The following is a 17652-nucleotide window of genomic DNA, read 5'->3' as shown; positions in this document are numbered from 1 at the left end:
TAATAAGCAGACAACAGTCTGATGAAGGAAGTAAAAGCTGTCAGCTCCTCATTAACTTGAGTTGCAGGCGTCTTATCCTGTGAGGCACTCTTTGACATTTAGAACCTCCAGGTTAAACCCTGGCTTTACTTACTCTGTTCCTGAACGTTGTGTTTCGTCAGTATAAATTTTTCTGATGTTTTATCTAGCAATTCTAAGTTAATTTTTTGTTATATAAAAATAAGTACATATTTTCTATGGAAAATTTTGAGATTATTGATACTCTGAAAAGAAGAAAGTAAATAACCCTCAGTGCTACCACTCAGATATAACTAATAGCAAATTATAAAAGTGCCACCTGATGCAAACTCTAGACAGCTCAGAGTATTATTATTTTTACACGTCTTTGTCAGTTTGACAAAAATGTGTCTTAAGTTTACCTTTACATGACTCTCTTGAAAATAGATTTTTTTTCGTGTTGATCATTCTTATCTTCTTCTGTGAATTGCTTTTTCATAGCTTTTGAAAAATTAAATTTGTAATTAATCTGTACTCTATAACTGTACAAATTATGTTAACCCTTTGTTTGTGTATATTGTAAATTCTTCATGTTTTTGTGTTCCTGTTTATTTCTAGAGCTTATGAATTGAGTTGAGCTATGATGTTATATGTAACTACTAGTAAAATAAAGTGTGGCTTTTCTGTCATTGAAAATACCCTTCAAGGTGATTTTAATTTAATGAAAATGGTAGGGAATCATTTTTGGACATGCTTTCTGATAGGCTTAAAACTAAGTACTGTTTTCAGGAAGACCTCTAATACATAAGTCAGGAATTTGATTAGGGAGATTATTTTAACATTCAAAATTATAGTGAGTGCATAGTTTTAACATTTGCTTTAGTATGTAAACCTAAATGACAACAAAAACCTTGGTCTAAAACCAATAACTTAATGATTCTGATATTTATGTAGTTCCAACAATTTTTAAAGATTTAATAAATATCTGGAAAACCTGGGTTTGTTCATCAATATCATCTTTTCCAAATTACCTCCCCTAAACATACTACCTTTATGAAAATTTTTGGTGGGCAATATCATTGTACAATAATATCGTTTTCTAGCCTCCACAAATGTAAGTTTGAAGGAATTTTACACTTTGGAAATGTATTGTTTTCGTAAAAAAAGCTTAGAGTATTTTGATATTACATAACATAGTATGTAAGCCCTAGGGGAGAGATTGCCAGTGATGTTTTAAGCCTAGTAAGATTAAACAAATATAATGAAGACTAATACTCACACGAATACAGCCTGAAGTTAATGACTTCATTATAGCTTTGTTAAATCCGGTTTTAAAGAAGTTTTAAGAAACCTTAGGTTGACTGTGGGGCTTCCCTGGTGGCTCAGGTGGTAAAGAATTTGCCTACAATGCAGGAGACCCAGGTTTGATCCCTGGGTTGAGATGATCCCCTGAAGAAGGGCATGGCTGTCCACTCCAGTTTTCTTGCCTGGAGAATCCCATGGACAGAGGAGCCTGGCGGGCTATAGTCCATAGAGTTCAAGAGTTGACATGACTGAGCGACTAACTCTTTCAAGTTAACTATGAATTTTATCCATAGATAAATAGTTTTTAGAGGTTTAAAGATTATGAGTCTCATTGAATTAGCATAGGAGGAGCAGTTATTCTAACTTCTTAATTGTCCCCTTTCTCAGTTTGTAAAAATGCTGAAAAGCTGCTCTAACTACAAGTTATATATATATGTTTATTCAATTAAACTTTTACGTTGGGGAGAGTACCTGAAATCATGTCTAAGGCCACATTCAAGAAAAAAGAAAAGTTAGCTATGGAGTTAATTTAAGTTGCAGTAGTGGTGAGCAGAGCAGAAGGTTCATGTTCACAAATCTAGACTTTTGACTTTGTCTCCATGTGTAGTTATATGTGGCCAAAGCCAAAGCTGGAAAAGAAGGTGGTGGTATAAAGGTGAAGAGTCTCTTTTGTTGTATAGACCCACCTCATCTGTTGTGCACGATAGATTTATTTGTTAACATCTCTGTCATAACTTTGTGGAAAGCAGAGTTCCATTGTATGTGGTTAAGTATTAATTTGTTAAATGTAAAGCTTTGTATCAGAATTTCCCCTATTTTGAGTTTATTTTTTAAAATATTGTGGAAGTCCATCCAAGTGAGAGTGCTCTGGCCTTCTTTAACTTCCGAGAGATCCTGAGCTCTCCAGTTCACTCTGTGTGATGGTTAAAAACGTATGACCATGCTGTTGTGTGTCTCTTTCCAAGAACAGTGTGTCCTGGATGGCTGTCCTCTCCTCCTCTTGTCTCCCGACCCATCTAGGACAGAAGTGGTCTTGTTCAGCTCTGTGTCCTCAGAAAGTAGTATCTTACATGGTGCTGAGCACGTAGTAAGTGCTTGGATGTTTTCATGACCAGATTAAACACTTTTTTTTTTTTTTTTATATCTTACTTATTTGAAGTGTTTTGTAGAGGAATGCTCACAGAATAAAACTCAGAAAGTTTTGGTACCAATTCATTACAAATCTACTCATTTTGGAAAGCTGTTTGGGGAAAGTTTGTTTATTTGGCTAATTTTTTGCCTAATGTAATTTATTTTATCTAACATGTATGTTTCATTTATAACCAGCATAATGATCCCAAACATTTTATGATCTCTACAGCTGCAGTGAGAAGAGGAGTTTGTTATTTTAAACAAAGGCTGAAGAAACTGTAGAATTAGCAGACATAGAAAAAGTGGAGAAGGTAGAGGATGGAGTTGCAGACTCTACAGGAGGCTCTTAAAGTGGAAATTCAGGTTCACCAGGTATGTTTCATTCATGGCTTCTCCCACATCATGTTATTAAGTAATGGCTAAATTAGTAAACAACCTGCTGTCTCTGATTTTCAGTACAGTTTTTAATAATTTTTTCAGTCAGTTGTCCAAGAATCATGTTATTTGCCTTATAACACTACCCAACAAACTCATTGATAATATTTTTGAGAATTTTAAAAACACTGACTTCTAAGCAAAAGAACTAAAAATATTTTTTCCATATACTGAGTGTGTTTAAAAAAAAACAAAACCCTTTCCCCCTGTTTTTTGGTTAATCTGAGGGACTTTGTTCATGTGACTTTCACTTGCATATTTTATTTATTTTTTAATTTTCAAAATTTATTTTATTCAAGTATAGTTGGTTTACAGTATTATGTTAATTTCTACTGTACAGCAAGATGATTCAATTATACATATATACATTCTTTTTCATATTCTCTTCCATTATGGTTTATCACCAAATACTGAATATAATTCCCTGTGTTTACTTACATATTTAAAAAAATAAGACAAGTTTCAATTGACTATCATGTATACCAAAGTTACTCACATGTGATTTTTGGACATACTCCTCCTCTCAGGAAATTTTGGGATGGCATAGTTAACATTCAGCTTTTGGTTCATCCTCACAAGATATGAACAAGTCCAAATAAGACTTTTTTTGAAAGGTTCATGAATAATTGAACTGAATCACAAAATTTAAAGAGTTCTTAAATATTATTTAGTTTCATATTTTTAGTTCAAGCATACCAATTTTATAAAAGTTATGAAAAAATTGGATGTTTATTGTTTTAAAATATAATATAAATTTTAAAATTACATTTATTGACTCAAAAAGAATAAAATATTCTTCTGAAGTTATCACTTAATATTCACATTATTTTCCTGTGTATTTAACTATTTTTAGCATAAAATTAATAGCTTTTATATTCTTCCTTAACTGTTAATGTAGCACTTTGTATGGTAATAAACATTTATGTTTATCAACATTGGTTGGTAGTATTTTAACTTATATAGAATGTAATATATTTGATTAGAGTTACATTTAGAATCCTTTCCTATTAGAAAAAAATTTAAGTACTTACAGTAGGGACTTTGCTGACAGTTCAGTGGTTAAGATTCTGCATTCCAATGCAGGGGACATGGGTTGGATCCCTGGTCTGGGAACTAAGATCCCACATGCTGTGACATACAGCCCTCCCCTAAAAAATAAGTATTAACAGGAAATACAAATGACATGCCTTGATGTAAATCTGATGCTGTTATTGTGATTGGGTACATGTTAACCTACATGATCATGAGAAATTCAGGGATGCCAGAAATGACATCAAAGTAGGCACTGGCTATTAGGCCGAGGCCAAAGCCGGATTGTACATTTAACTAAATTTTGGGGCAGAAGCCAGCCCTTCATCATTTCCACTTAGGGTATGAAACTGGGGCTGAAAAGGAGCTTACTGGATAGAAACTGTGTTTATGAAGCTACCTAGTACTGCTGTGGTAGAAGTATACTTTTGTTCTTGTTGAACAGGGAAATGATTTAAAAAGTAGTGACATGCACATGGTTGATGTTGAATGAATGTTTAAAGAGTGATGGGCATCTCATCTTTCTTTGAGAAATTGCCTTTTTGAATATTCCTGTGTGGATTTGATGCAACTTATATTTAAACTTCTAGAGTATTTACTCTACATGTAACAGAATAGTATAAAGCAGAGATTAGCGAACTTTGTGCAAAGGGCCAGATGGTAGAGTATTTTACACTTTGGGAATCGTTTATGGTCTCTGTCACAACCGCTTTTCTCTGATGCTGTATAGACAAAGCAGTCATAGACAGTATATAAGTGAATGGGTGTGGCTGTGTCCCAGTAAAACTTTATTTGTAGGAACAGGTGGTAAGCCAGATTTGCCTGTGGGTTGTAGTTTGCCAACCTTTGGCAAAAACTATATCCTCATGAAAAACTGCTGCATTCTTGAATTAGAAAGTAACAATTTTGATAACACACAATGTCACCTTAAAGTCATTGGGGATTTGAATGTTTGAATTGCCCAGCTTTTCTGTCCTGCCTGTAATGGTCTAAAATGAAGCTTGAGTGATTGTAGGTAGAAAAGTTGGCTTATTTATTTCCTCCGGAGGTGGAGACTGAGTTTGCTGGTCAGTTTTTAAATTCCAGTGTCATGGAGAAAAACTTTTTTCAGCTTTAAAAGACAACTTTACTGTAGTACTCCAGTCTCTGGTACCAAATCAGAAAGGAAGACCAAGGGCTTTTTTTCATTGAAGAATGTGACTAGCTTTTAAGCTGCATTAGTAAAAATGTATATGTGTAAAACTTTGTATTTTTATATCCTTGAACTTTTGAAATGTATGTTATTACTATTTTGTAGATTAAGACCAGGATATAAAAGAGTTAACCACTGTTGTATTTGAAGTAGAGTATAGTAAAATATACCTTGTGTATTTGAAGGTCACATGGTTGGCAATCTCAGCTATCCCAACTGTGTCTTAGCACCTAATGTAAGGCTTTTGACAAGCTAGAAGAAATGTCAAAAGTCACTCACCAAAGATTGTACGTTTTACTCAAGGGGGATTTCTTAGGATATTTGCTCATCTTAGAATTAGTTCATTGAGCATATCACAAAGCAGATCAGAAGTAGCAAATTTGAATTATGGCTCAGGGGCTCTTAGAGGGAGGCATAGTGATAGTAGCAATATTTGGTAGCTGCCTGTTTGACCTTAAGGAGTAGATGAAAAAACTGAAAGAACTCTTTAGAACATAGCAATTTGGGGTCTTTATTTAAGGACCTTATTGTATTGTTTGCAGAATAGTGTATTGATGTAATCATGCCTCTATCATTAAATATCATTAAATGCTGACTTTTTTTTTTACTTAATAAGGTGGATAAGTATATATTTTAGAAAGTTTTTATTGTATGACTTAAAAACTTCAAATGTGTCTTGTCACCCAAAGAGAGGCATAGATTTTTCAGTTATATGAAAAAAATCACTTGGAGAACAGCTTATTCCCAGATACTTTGAGGAATCAGTCTTCTGATATTCCTTTATGCTTCAGTTTCTTCTCTCTATGGTTATTGTTACCTTTGGGCAGTGACGCTTTTAGAAGTTGGATAGGTCAGTCGACATCCATTTTCCTTTTTCATTTTTTGGACTTATGTTTTCCTTAGTTAAGGTCTTTCCATTCAGTATTCTGGTAGAACTCTCTTCACCCAGGAACCCCAGGTAGGTCGAATTTTGCATTACTGTTCTTCACTTCCTCGTTCTCAAGTATTAGCATTGCTCCACTGGGTACCTTCCCTCCCCGACAGAGGGGACAGTGGCAGAGTCACGTCTGACACTAGGCTCCTTCTGTGAACCAAACCAACTGACTTGCCAAGTCTGTTTGCTGTATACAAACAGGTCTGTTTTTGTATGAGAGCAGCTTCTTCTCATGCCTTACTTGGGACTCTAGACAAAATGACAACATTTTCAAGGGACATTTGACTTTTGAAGCATTCTGTTAGTTTAAATTGTCTTTTAAAAGCTCCTTTCCCCCATCCCATCTCCAGATTTGTTTAAAAGCAGGAAGCTCTTTATTTCAAATATAAAGCAATACTTTTTTTTTTAATTATTAAGAGAGTGTTTCATTAATCTTTTACATGGATCACAGAAGCTTTTGGTCTGTTCTGATTATGGTATTGCTTGTTTTGTGTGTATGTGTATGTCTGTGTGGATTTAAAACTTTAGATTTTGGGGGCCAAGCCTGCTTAGTGACATTGAGTTAATATGTAAGACTGATGGCTCTTTTTCTCTTTTTATTATCAGAAACTGGTTGCTCAAATGAAGCAGGATCCGCAGGTAAAATACTACTTTTATTCATTTAATTTTTAAAACAGTTTAAGATAAAGTTACTGTAAAATACTAAAATGTAGATGTTTCTTAGGTTTTAAAAACTACTTCATCTCTATAGCAGTTTTTTTTTTAGCACATTTGTCTTCATGTTTTAAGAATTAAGAAAAATCCAGTCATTCTATTCTAATATAGCTATTATTTCATCTTTGTTACTGTTATTTTGCTTTTAAGTTAATTGCTTTGAGTATTTTGGGAAAAAATTGAGAGTTAATACTTATATTAAATACTTAGCTTAAATTTAGTTTGCACAAGCCCGCTTACTGGAAATCAGAGTTTGTGAAGCTTTCTCAAAATTATTGAACATAGCCCAGAACCATTTTTTACTTTCTTATAGTTTATAGTATAGAACATTTAAATGCTTAATCTCACTGTTTAGAGTAGAATTTTAGAATAATTTTTAAAAAGCATTAAAAAAATTCTTTTTGAAAGAGCCCTTAAGGAGGGTTTTAAAGAACCTTGTGTTAATACAGTAATCCATCAAGTATTACGTTTTCTTTAATGTCTCATAGGAATTTTTGGCTCAGGTATTTTATTCCCTATCCCTGAAGAGAAATTTTCCTAAAAACTTACCTTGTCTTTAATTACTGTTAATATATTTATGGTTCAGGCAGTGTCTTTTTTGCAGCAATTAGATAGTGGGCCATAAGAATGAGGTCAAAGTATCAGACATTCTCAAGATTTCTCCCTTGCTTTTGTTTACTCATAATCTGTTTACAGAACACCTAGACTCACACACATTTTTTTTTTAAGCTTGTTAAACACACCATACATGCCTCATTGTAAAGTTACGTAAAATAGATTCTTGGATTAAAGAATGGTGCTGAGGCAGATTGATTTTTGGAAGTGGGACATAGTATTCATTTCTACAAATTTAGCCCCTAGCAGCTTAACTATTGTATTTTTAACACAATTCATTGATTCTGAGCTGGCATTGATAGCCACTTAACTCCTGTTTGACAGCCCAACTTCTTTGAGAAGTTTCTCCATTTTAATTTTTAAAAATATACGATAGTTTAAATTAGGTTTAGGGAACCAAGTAGCAGTAGATCAATCAATAGATTCTTTTATATTTAATATGGTAACGTATATTATCAGCAACTGAAATATTATTAGAAAACTGTAGCATTTCTGACATAGCTGGGAGTTATATAACAGAGCAATCTTAATGTGGAGAATCTGAGGGGGCAGTAAGTTGCTGGACAGTCTTGTGAGCGATCTCATTAGAGAGGCCTTATATTACACACTGTCAAAAAAAAGACCTCATGGAGTAAACATGAAGGGAGGATGTATGCTGCGACCCTGTCAGAAGATCAGGTAGAGTGAATTGAAAGAATTTCATGAGAAATGAAAAAGGAAAAGTAGTCTCTTTGGGGTGGTACTCAGTCTGCTAGTAAGTAGGCTATCTTGTTACATTAAGCTTTTGAAAACTTTAATTTTGGATTTTTCTCCCACGTGAGTAAAAGGCAAGCATGCTCAGTGTATCTCATTTAAAATAGTATTCTTTTTTGATTCCTAACATTTTAGAACTGAGAAGTTGCCCTGGTAGTCAGTATGTTAATTTGAATGATGTAGTGTTAAGGCAGTTGCAGCACTGACAGCTTTTCAAATCTAGGCTAGAATAACAAATGCACTCTACTAAATAAGGGAGAGGGCAAGCAGAGAAAAACCTCTTTTTATTGATAATGCTATTAAGCATCCAGTTTGTTCATCCTTATAAATTCCATTTTTTTGCTTTTGTCTGATGAGTGGAACTTTAGGGTTTCTGTCAGCTGTTATTTATGAAGAATAGCTATTTTAGTAGAAAGGAGTACTATTTCACTACAAAATGCTAAAATATAAAATATCTTTTAATTTAAAATAATCACAAAGGAATTTACCCCTGTCCTTGTGTTAGCAGCCTACATTTAGGATCTGTGCACTAGGTGGTGGTAACATGACTACAGGTTAATGCATGACAAATATGATTGGTTAAATGCTTTAAGGTTGCTTCATCATTTGTAATACAGTATGCATAAAGTCTCCTTGCTACTATCCTGTTAACAAATGAAATATCTTCCTCACAGATATTTTTTCTTTCCAATCAGAATGCTGATTTAAAGAAACAGCTTCATGAACTCCAAGCCAAAATCACAGCTTTGAGTGAGAAACAGGTAGGGGAGAAGAGGGGGGGGGGGGCATATTTTTAACATTGTGTTCTAAAGATATGTCTGCTCGAGGCTTCTAGGAGAACTGCTATTTTTCTTCATGTGTGAAAATAAGTGTGGGCAGCCAGACTCAGTTTTAATTTTTTTTGAGCTCTGTTTATCTATTTTTATTTTCAGTTGAAATCAGTCTCTAGAGTATCCCATGAGTATATGTTAGTGGCAAATATCTAACAGCCGTGTGGCAAAGCTGCTGTTGACTGTGTTAATTAAGCTCCATAGTTTACCCGTAGAAGACGGGGGCAAAGAATGTTAGTGAGAGTGTGTGACAGAGAATCTTAAAGTTGCTGGATGTGCCTCGCTACCTGTATTAAAGGCTTGAGATGACATTTAACTTAATGTGGAGAGAATGTTTTAAGTAGATTGCTAGAAATATAGCTCTCCCATTCTGATTATTGTCATTCCTTTATGTTAATCTTTATTGGATATTGACCTGCTAGTATGTGAAAAGAAACTTTGGTGGAGGCTTGTTAGATATATTCTGTGTAGGACCAAAAAAAAAAAAAAAGAACATCTTGCATTCTTCCCCAAGTACATCTAGCAAGTGTTCTTTGGAATTTCTTGTAGAATGACCTCCACTTCACCAATTCATGCAGCTCCTGCCACCAGGTGGAGTGTGACAATTGACAGCTATCTGAGCCACCAGGGAAGTTAATCTGACAAAGCGTTTGTTTTCTTGTTCCTTTCCCACCATTCTCCCTCTGGTTAAAAGGTGCGGTTTTGGAGTAGGTGAATGTGTGAACCAAAATGATAAGGTGACTTTCAATTGATAGTTCATGCTTATTGAAGATTTTTAGTTATATAGTTCTCAATAATTGATTTTTGTGTTATATTTTTTTAAACTTTTATTTAGTGAAATAATAGCAATGAGAGTAATTTATTCCTGGAGATTTCTGATTGCATTTATATTATGTATTGTATTGTGTTTTCATTTAACTAATGGGAGAAATACATTTTGAGAACTGTGTGGAATAAATGTGAGTCATTAATGTTTCAGAATAGAATCTTTTTCCAAGCTGCGTGAACAATTGCTTCCCCCACCTCTTATTCGAATGTTTCTACACTCCTCTGTCTTGTCTTCTTCAGAGACAACAGGTGATTTAGATTAGGGATTTGCCAAACTAAAATTTTGAGTACGTAGCGTGGTGGAGACCAATTTGTAAGGAAAAATATAAACAGCGTTCATTAGATGTATTTGACTCTGAAAGTGATTCAGTTCTCTGAAGTTAAAATGATGTGTGTTAGTGAAATGTTCTAGTTTTAGAATTCTTTTAGCGCTGAGCCTTAAAGTTTCAGGGTTTTTTTTTTTGACAAGATGCCAATGAATGAGTCATTTTTGCTGAAAAACTCACGTGTTCTATCCGGGAAAGAAGGTGAGAACTGATTGTGGAGTAGGGGATGGGGGATGCTGTCACAAAGTTAAGATAACCTAAGGCTACATTTGGGGAAAATGGGATGATTCTAAAAAATTTACATTTATTTGAAACCATTGTGAGAACTGATGTAAACATTTGGTTTATTTCTATAACTTTCTAATTTTTTTTCTGCTAGAGACCTCACTTAATAGAACATTGCAACCATTTATGTTTAGTGAGATGGTTCATCAAGTGACAGACTCTGTCTTCTGAACTAAGTTTTGGTATTAGAAACCAGAAGTTTAAAAATGGGTGTAGCATCAGGAAAACCTTGGGTTTATAAAGTAAAGAAAACCAGTATAAGAAATTAAAATGCAGTCTCGCCATTTCTAAAATGTTTGCTTAACTATTGGAACAACATTTTTGATAGAACAGAAACTCTGTCATTTTTTAGGTAGGATAGTACTTGAAGGAAGCACAGCTATGACATTCAAAAGCTAGTCCTTCCTCAGACTTATGATATTTTGTTTAAAATAGTTTTATTTTAGAGCGAACTCCTAATGCTGTGTACTCAGCTTTTCGTTTTTCCTTCTCAAAAGATACGCTTAGCCTCTGGCAAAACTTACTGATATTCCTTCCACTTTAATAACTGAAATCTGAATTACCTCACTCACATGAGTTAATATTTTAATTTAATATTAATTTATTGGTTGTGAAATTTAAAAACAAAAGTTCAAAGAATGTCATATTCCAAAATTAAGTTATTAACCCTTTGTCATATGTTTCCATTCTTTTTCTATATGCATTTTTCCATATTCATTTTTTAAACCCACTTGAAAATTTAATTATAGAAGTAATAAATGCATATGTTCTCTTATTTTGCTTTATTAAAAAAATAAAACATTGCAGATAGTCACTAATTCATACAGTAGGCACTTATTAGTTCTTATTTGTTACTGCTACCTCAGTCTTTGGTACTTATTTTATTTCTTTCTCAAGACCAATTAGAAAATAATGCACTCCATTTGGGAAAATATGGTCTTTATTAAGCACTCTTCATGGCTAAAATTCAGTGAATTTCAGTGAATTCTTAGTTAGATGGTACCAGTGCTTTCAAATTGTGATTTGAGATTTCTGAATAGAAACTCCCCATGGCCGTTTTTGGAGTCATCTTCTTGCCCCACAGGACTTTAATTTGTGGTCGACAGTTTAAAGTTAGTTTTAGCCCAGACTTGATTGGCTAAATAAATTATATGTAATATAGTTAAAATCATGGTTTCAGAAACATTTTAATGATATAGGGATGCACTTATGATAAATAAGTGAAAAAACACATGAACTTCATAGGCGTTAACAATCCCATTTGTATGTATTGTGTGTATACATGTATATAGGCATGTAAGTGTGTATAAAAAACAGTGTCATTATAAAATGTTGTTGGTAAGTGATGATTTACCAGTAGTTTATTTTTTCTTTATATTCTTATGTATATTTGCTGCATTCTCCACAATAAATGTTTCTTTTTTAAAATCAGAACTACGCAAGAAAATACTACTAAAAAAAATTTTAACACCAAAGTCTTATATTTTCCAAGGATAGTTAGCCTTTAAAACTCTAATGACATTCTCCTTATGGTATATGAACCACTCCAGTCAGAGAATCCAACTATTTTAAACACTAGAAATACTGAATTGTGGAAGTAGCTATTAATTTCTTTAACAGGATTCATTTTCATTCTGCACCCCTCCCCTTTCATTTTTGACATGCATATGTGGTCTTTTACTTGTCATAGTGGAGATTCTAATAGTGGAGCCAATGCACTTAGCTGCTTTAGCGCTCTGCTCTCATTCGAATTCATTCATTGTTACAATAGAAGCAGTCTTGCATCCCAGAGTTTGTTGCTTATTCCGATTGCAGTTGAGGTTTTCATCTTTGAAACTACTTGGCTGGAGGGCTTTGCCACCTCCCCTCCCCTCCCCTGGTGCTCTCCTGGCCAGACATCAGATAGGTTGCAGCTTAAAAGTTACTTCCTCAGAGGACCGATCTCTGAAACCCCTTCTTCCTGTCAAAACCAACAGTTTCTGTTATAATCTCTCATCCAACCCTTCATTTTTCCTGCATAGCTATGCCACTTAGGATTAGGGTTCAGCTGTGAATGATTGAAAACCCAAAGTGAAAATGGCGTAAACAAGGTAGAATTTTGTCTGTCTCATGTGAAAGCTCTGTGGGGGTAGTAAGGCTGGTCATAGTGGTTCCACAGTGCCAGGGAACCCAAGCTCCTCCTATTCTTTTGCTCTGCCATCCTCAGCGTGAAGCTTCCACATGATAGTCCAAAATAGCTGCTCCATCTGGCAAAAAGGGGGAAAACAAGCCCTTTATTTTTAAGGATTTTACTGGGAGTTTCATGTCTCACTTCCAGTTAGATCCCATTGGTCAGAACTTGGTCACATGGCCCCCACTAGAAGCAGGGAAGGCTGGGAAGTATAGTCTATTCCAGATGGCCATGGGCAGATAAAATTCAGGGACTCTGGTACTGAGCAAGAGGGAAATAAATCCTGGGGATAATTAGCAATTTTTGCCACAATAGTTTATCAAAATTTATAATTACATATATATGGTTATTGTTTTTTAATACCTGTTGTCCTCACTAGACTGTTTCGAGAAGTCAGGGAGCATACTTACCTCTTTATTCTAAGTATAGTATTTAGCATAATATTTAGCATAAAATAATATTTAGCACAGAAAGGCATTTATGTTTCTTAAGTGAATTATTTTATATACCTGATCTTTTTCTGTACTTGTATATACTTTTTTAAATGGTGCATCTTGCTTTTTATATTCTTTAAGCTTAAAATACTATGAACATTTTCATACATTTTTGAATGTTCTTTAAGAATGAAACTTTTAATAGCTTTGAATATTTAATAGTCTGGTTTGTTCATAACTATTCACTCTATTATTTGATGATATTTTGGTTTTTTGTTATTTATAAATATTGTTATGATAAATACCCTTATATGTGAATCTGTTCTAATTGCCTCAGGATACATTCTCAGGTGTGAGATTATTGGGTGTATTGGTCAGCTATTGCCATAACAGTTCTGCATAACAAACCAGTCTTCTATTAAATTACAACACTAAGTTTCACACTGGGTCTGTTGATCCTCCTGATCTACGCTGGCTTGTCCAGGAACATCTACTTCAGTCTGTGGGTTAGTTGGCTTGCCTCAGGCTGTCAGGTGGGTTAGACTCCTCTAAGTTTGTTTGTTCTGAGGCCAGTCATGAGGGGGCAGCAGCTACCTGGAGCATATCCATGTCATGGTTTATCACTGGAGTGTAAGACACAAGCCAGGCTACCAAAACACATTTTAAGCCTCTGCTGGCATTGTCAAAGCAAATCGCCAAAACAAATCGTGTGGTCATACCTTGCAAAATTATATGACAGAGGGTGTGAATGTATACTTTTATGACGAAGTATGAAGAGTTGAGAGCAATAATCCATCTACCACTCTTGGTCAAAGTGTATAAAAAGCTTTTAAAATATTCAACAACAACAACTTATTTCTAAATAGCCTCCAGAAAAGGCTAATCAGATTAACAGCATTAGTGAGAGTACCAAGTTCTCCCTAAGAGATACCTTGAGAGGAGGCAGGGTAGGGGGAAGCACTGTGCAGATTTTGAAGATGGAGTAATATGTATCTGATGCTTATCTGAAAATATATTTTTCATGCCATTTGTCCCTGGTACACATATTACATAGTATTCCATAAAATTACCTTTTGGTTTTTCTTTCACTCTTTCCACTATTTTTCTTAATCCTTTTAAGAGAGGTAGAGTCCTTCATAATCTTTGGTATTTGCTGCTGAATCTGTGTGTAAAAATCATAGTCTCTTTTCCTCACAGATTACTTAACCTAATACAAGATGAAACATTTTTTTGAGGGTTTAATAAATAGTTGCTGTTCATGGAACTATTCTCATTTAAAATTTGAACATATTGTAGTAAGTGAATTCTGAGGCCTTTGGGAGAGAAATCTCTGTCCTGCCATAACTAATTATGTTTCTGACGCCCAGAACAACATAATTTAAGCTAAGTGGGCAACGTGAACAGTGGGCTGGGTGGGGAGTCAGGAAGGGGACGCAGAGTTTGATTCTGTTCCTTACTCTGTGACAGACTTGTTGGTAGATTTTTGAGCTATCAAATAATTTAATATGTCTAATTCATTATTTATGGAATGTTTGAATAATGCCTTTTATGAGTTAATGAACATGTATCTATTGAGTGCACTGAGTAGTTTTGAAGGTACGTTCTGTTTAAATGGAAACTGTTAGCTTCAGTCATGCTGGTCTACTCCATCTCATATGTAATTCCCTCATCTTATAAGTAAAGTACTACTTTTTAAAGGAGCTTAGAACATTTCACATTTAACTCAGTCATGAGTACATCATCATAATACATAAACTGGGACATGAACTATTTGTGACTTATATAATTAATTGCATCAGATTCAAGACTAGAATCCAGATCACTGTACTATTTGTTCAGTTTTATTTAGTAAATTATATTCTTAAATTATTCTCTGAACCTTTATCTATCAAATATTTTTTGAAATAGGACATTAGGCACAATAATTACATTGCCTTTAAGCTTCATTGCCTTGGAGTCATGTAAGTAAATTGCTTCTTGTAGTCTCATATTGGTAACCTGACACATGACTGTCTCTAGCCTCTGATACCAGTAACCATAGAAAGTCACCCCGTCTCATCCATATCCAAACTAATGTGATTGGCATGTCGTATTAGAATTTAAGGTCGTTTTCTTAGAGATCCTCGAATTATGATGGGAATCTGACCTCATCTTCATCCAAAGTTTAGGAGTTCCTACGACTTAACTAGTTCATCCCTCCTGTTAAATATTTATGTGAAACTATCAGTCCAACTATTTGTTGGTTTTACTGCCTCTTGTGTACATCGGTGCTTTCTCCCTTGCTTCAAATATAGGAAGTGTATTATTTCAAATTTTTCTTGGTGAAATCCTTTTGGCTTGTATTCAGCGAAGATGAGATGAATGAAGGGCTGAGAAATACACGACAGGAACGTCAAGTCTCTAACGACTGGGAAGCTGTATGCGTGTGATATGGCTCTGGTTCCCAGGGCTGCATTGTCTCCTGGTTCTTTTTAATCTTTATTCTCAGAGTTCAGCTGTCTCTTTGGCTGGAAGTTGCAACCTGCCGGTCAATGATTTGATTATTTGAGATAGAAAAGCTTATTGAAGGAACTCGTATTTTAATAATACCGTGCCATGTTATTGTAGGACATTTTACCTGAATACGGTGGAGGAATATCAGGTAAGTTTGGTGACTTGTACCGAGTGCAACCATCTGCTTCTGATCTATCTTCTTCTCAGGTCATCCTAATCATTTATTTTTGGTACTTGTAAATGCAGTGACTTAAAAATAATCAGATGAAAATTTTAATCCTGTCATCAGGTGTTGCATGTCAGTAAAGTTAAATAATCAGCCCCTTCTAGTTTATTCCCTTCTCCCTAGGATCTGTGTGTTGTTTTTTTTTATTTCCTTCAAATTTCTTTGTCATTCTAAGTTTCTGACTCATCTGTTTCTTCCATACCCATTTACTGAAAGTTTTCGGTGGTGAAAGGCATGGTCCTAGGCCCATGGGAAATGCTGAGGATGAAAACTTTACAGTGTTCCTTACCTGTGACTGGTCATGAGCTAAAAAGATGCAAGCTCATTTTTCCTGAAACCTTTGATAACTCATTCTTGATCTCCTCTCTTTAATCCTTTCCTGCCGTACATACATACCCTGTAAGTTTTCGGTTTTCACCTTTATTCACTGGGTTCTCTCAATACTTTTGGTCTCCCAACAGCATTTGTACATGCTGTTTTCTACAGCTGGAATTCTCTTTCCTCTTTGCCTGGTAAATTCCTGCTTATCCTCTGAAGACCCAGTTTAAACAAAGATCCTCAAAAGGTTCCCTTAACTTTTGCCCACTCTCCAGAAGGAGTTAAATATCCATCTTCTGTGTACCCTTGGTGTTTGTGCCTGCTTGTCTTATTTGTACTTATACGTTGTATTGTAATTATATATTTGTAAGTTTCTCCAGGACAGGGAGTGTGTCTTGTCATGTTTATACCCTCAAGGCTACCGTGGTAGATTTGTAGCAAGCATTTTTTAATGTAGTAATTCATTATGCTTTCAAGAAGCTAGTAGTCTAGTAAGGTGGCCCAGTATGTTGGATTTCCATACTAAGGTATTTTACCATTGAAAGGAGATTTCCATTCATATAGTTCAATTCCCCCTTTTTTGGGGAAAAACATTCTCAATATTATTTCCTACTTAATTCTTTAAAAGCACTCAATATATTTTAAAAAAGAACACTGACATTATTAACCTGTGTTCTAGTTCAGAGCAGCTTTATCTTAGTTGCAGGAAAGGAAAACTTTTATGAGGTGAAGTAGCATAAACTAGTAAATGGGCCTGGGTCCAGCTATCTGGGAATGCAGTATATCTAGAAACAGTCTCTTCTGCAGTGTTGATATGTCACATACCTCTTTGTCTTGTACTTTCTCCAAGTCCTCTTTAGGTTTTTTCCCCCGACTTTATAAAACATGCTTACATGTCATATTCTTTTAAACAACAACAAAATTCCTTCCTTTGTTGCTTAATTTCTTTCTGCTATTGCCTTGTCTTTCTCTCCTTCCCATTCCTTTGTTATTAAACTTATTAAACCATGAAATATTATTCAACTCAGGCTCTTTTTATATTACTTTTTTATAACCTTGTGGTCCTTGTCAGCCTAACTGTAGTCAGTTTCCATTTTCATTCTACTTTATTGAGCTCACTGGAACTTCTGTTAACATAATTGCCAAATCTAAAGGAAAATTTTCACACTTCTTCTTACTTGAAGTAAGTAGTATTTCATATTAATGATGGCATTCGTCAGTCTTCTTCAGAGAACCAAGAAGCTTCATTTCCTGGTCTCCTTTTACATCTTTGAATGAACTTGCTCAGTTTCCTTCTCAAACAGTTCTTCCTCAGTCTGCCCTTTAAAAACTAATATTCCATGGTATTTTATCCTTTTCATCTTTTCCTATTTTTTCCCCTGGTGGGTGATATCGTGCCTTAAACCACTACTGAATGCCACTGACCTCCAAATGTTTATTTGTCTTCTCCTCTCTTTCCTGACCTCTGGACAGATATGTATTTTCAGCTTCTTCCTACTGGATGTCCCAAAGCTCTGTATTCTCGAAACAGATCTCGGTATCCACCCCTCTCCAACTTCTTGTTGTTGTTGTCCAGTCACTAAGTCATGTCCGACTCTTTGCGACCCCGTGGACTGCAGCACGCCAGGCTGCCCTGT

The 17652-nt window shown here is 34.8% G+C and overlaps 1 protein-coding gene across 5 annotated transcripts in view; it reads left to right on the top strand.

Moving 5' to 3' along the window:
• The window catches only part of PHF21A (PHD finger protein 21A), a 187977-nt gene that overhangs the window by 30634 nt on the left and 139691 nt on the right, over window positions 1-17652 (top strand). For all 5 annotated transcript variants that reach the window (XM_068988372.1, XM_068988374.1, XM_068988373.1 and 2 more), the window contains 3 exons: window positions 2663-2805; window positions 6630-6662; window positions 8801-8866. In XM_068988372.1, the coding sequence (XP_068844473.1) occupies window positions 2752-2805; window positions 6630-6662; window positions 8801-8866 (153 nt within the window). In that variant the 5' untranslated portion in view covers window positions 2663-2751. The remainder of the gene's footprint in view (window positions 1-2662; window positions 2806-6629; window positions 6663-8800; window positions 8867-17652) is intronic.

This window comes from Capricornis sumatraensis, chromosome 16 (genome assembly GCF_032405125.1).
Source record: "Capricornis sumatraensis isolate serow.1 chromosome 16, serow.2, whole genome shotgun sequence".
In the NCBI taxonomy this organism is placed as follows: domain Eukaryota; kingdom Metazoa; phylum Chordata; class Mammalia; order Artiodactyla; family Bovidae; genus Capricornis; species Capricornis sumatraensis.
The sequence above is the reverse complement of the archived record's forward strand: the minus strand, read 5'-3'. Positions and strand labels throughout refer to the sequence as shown.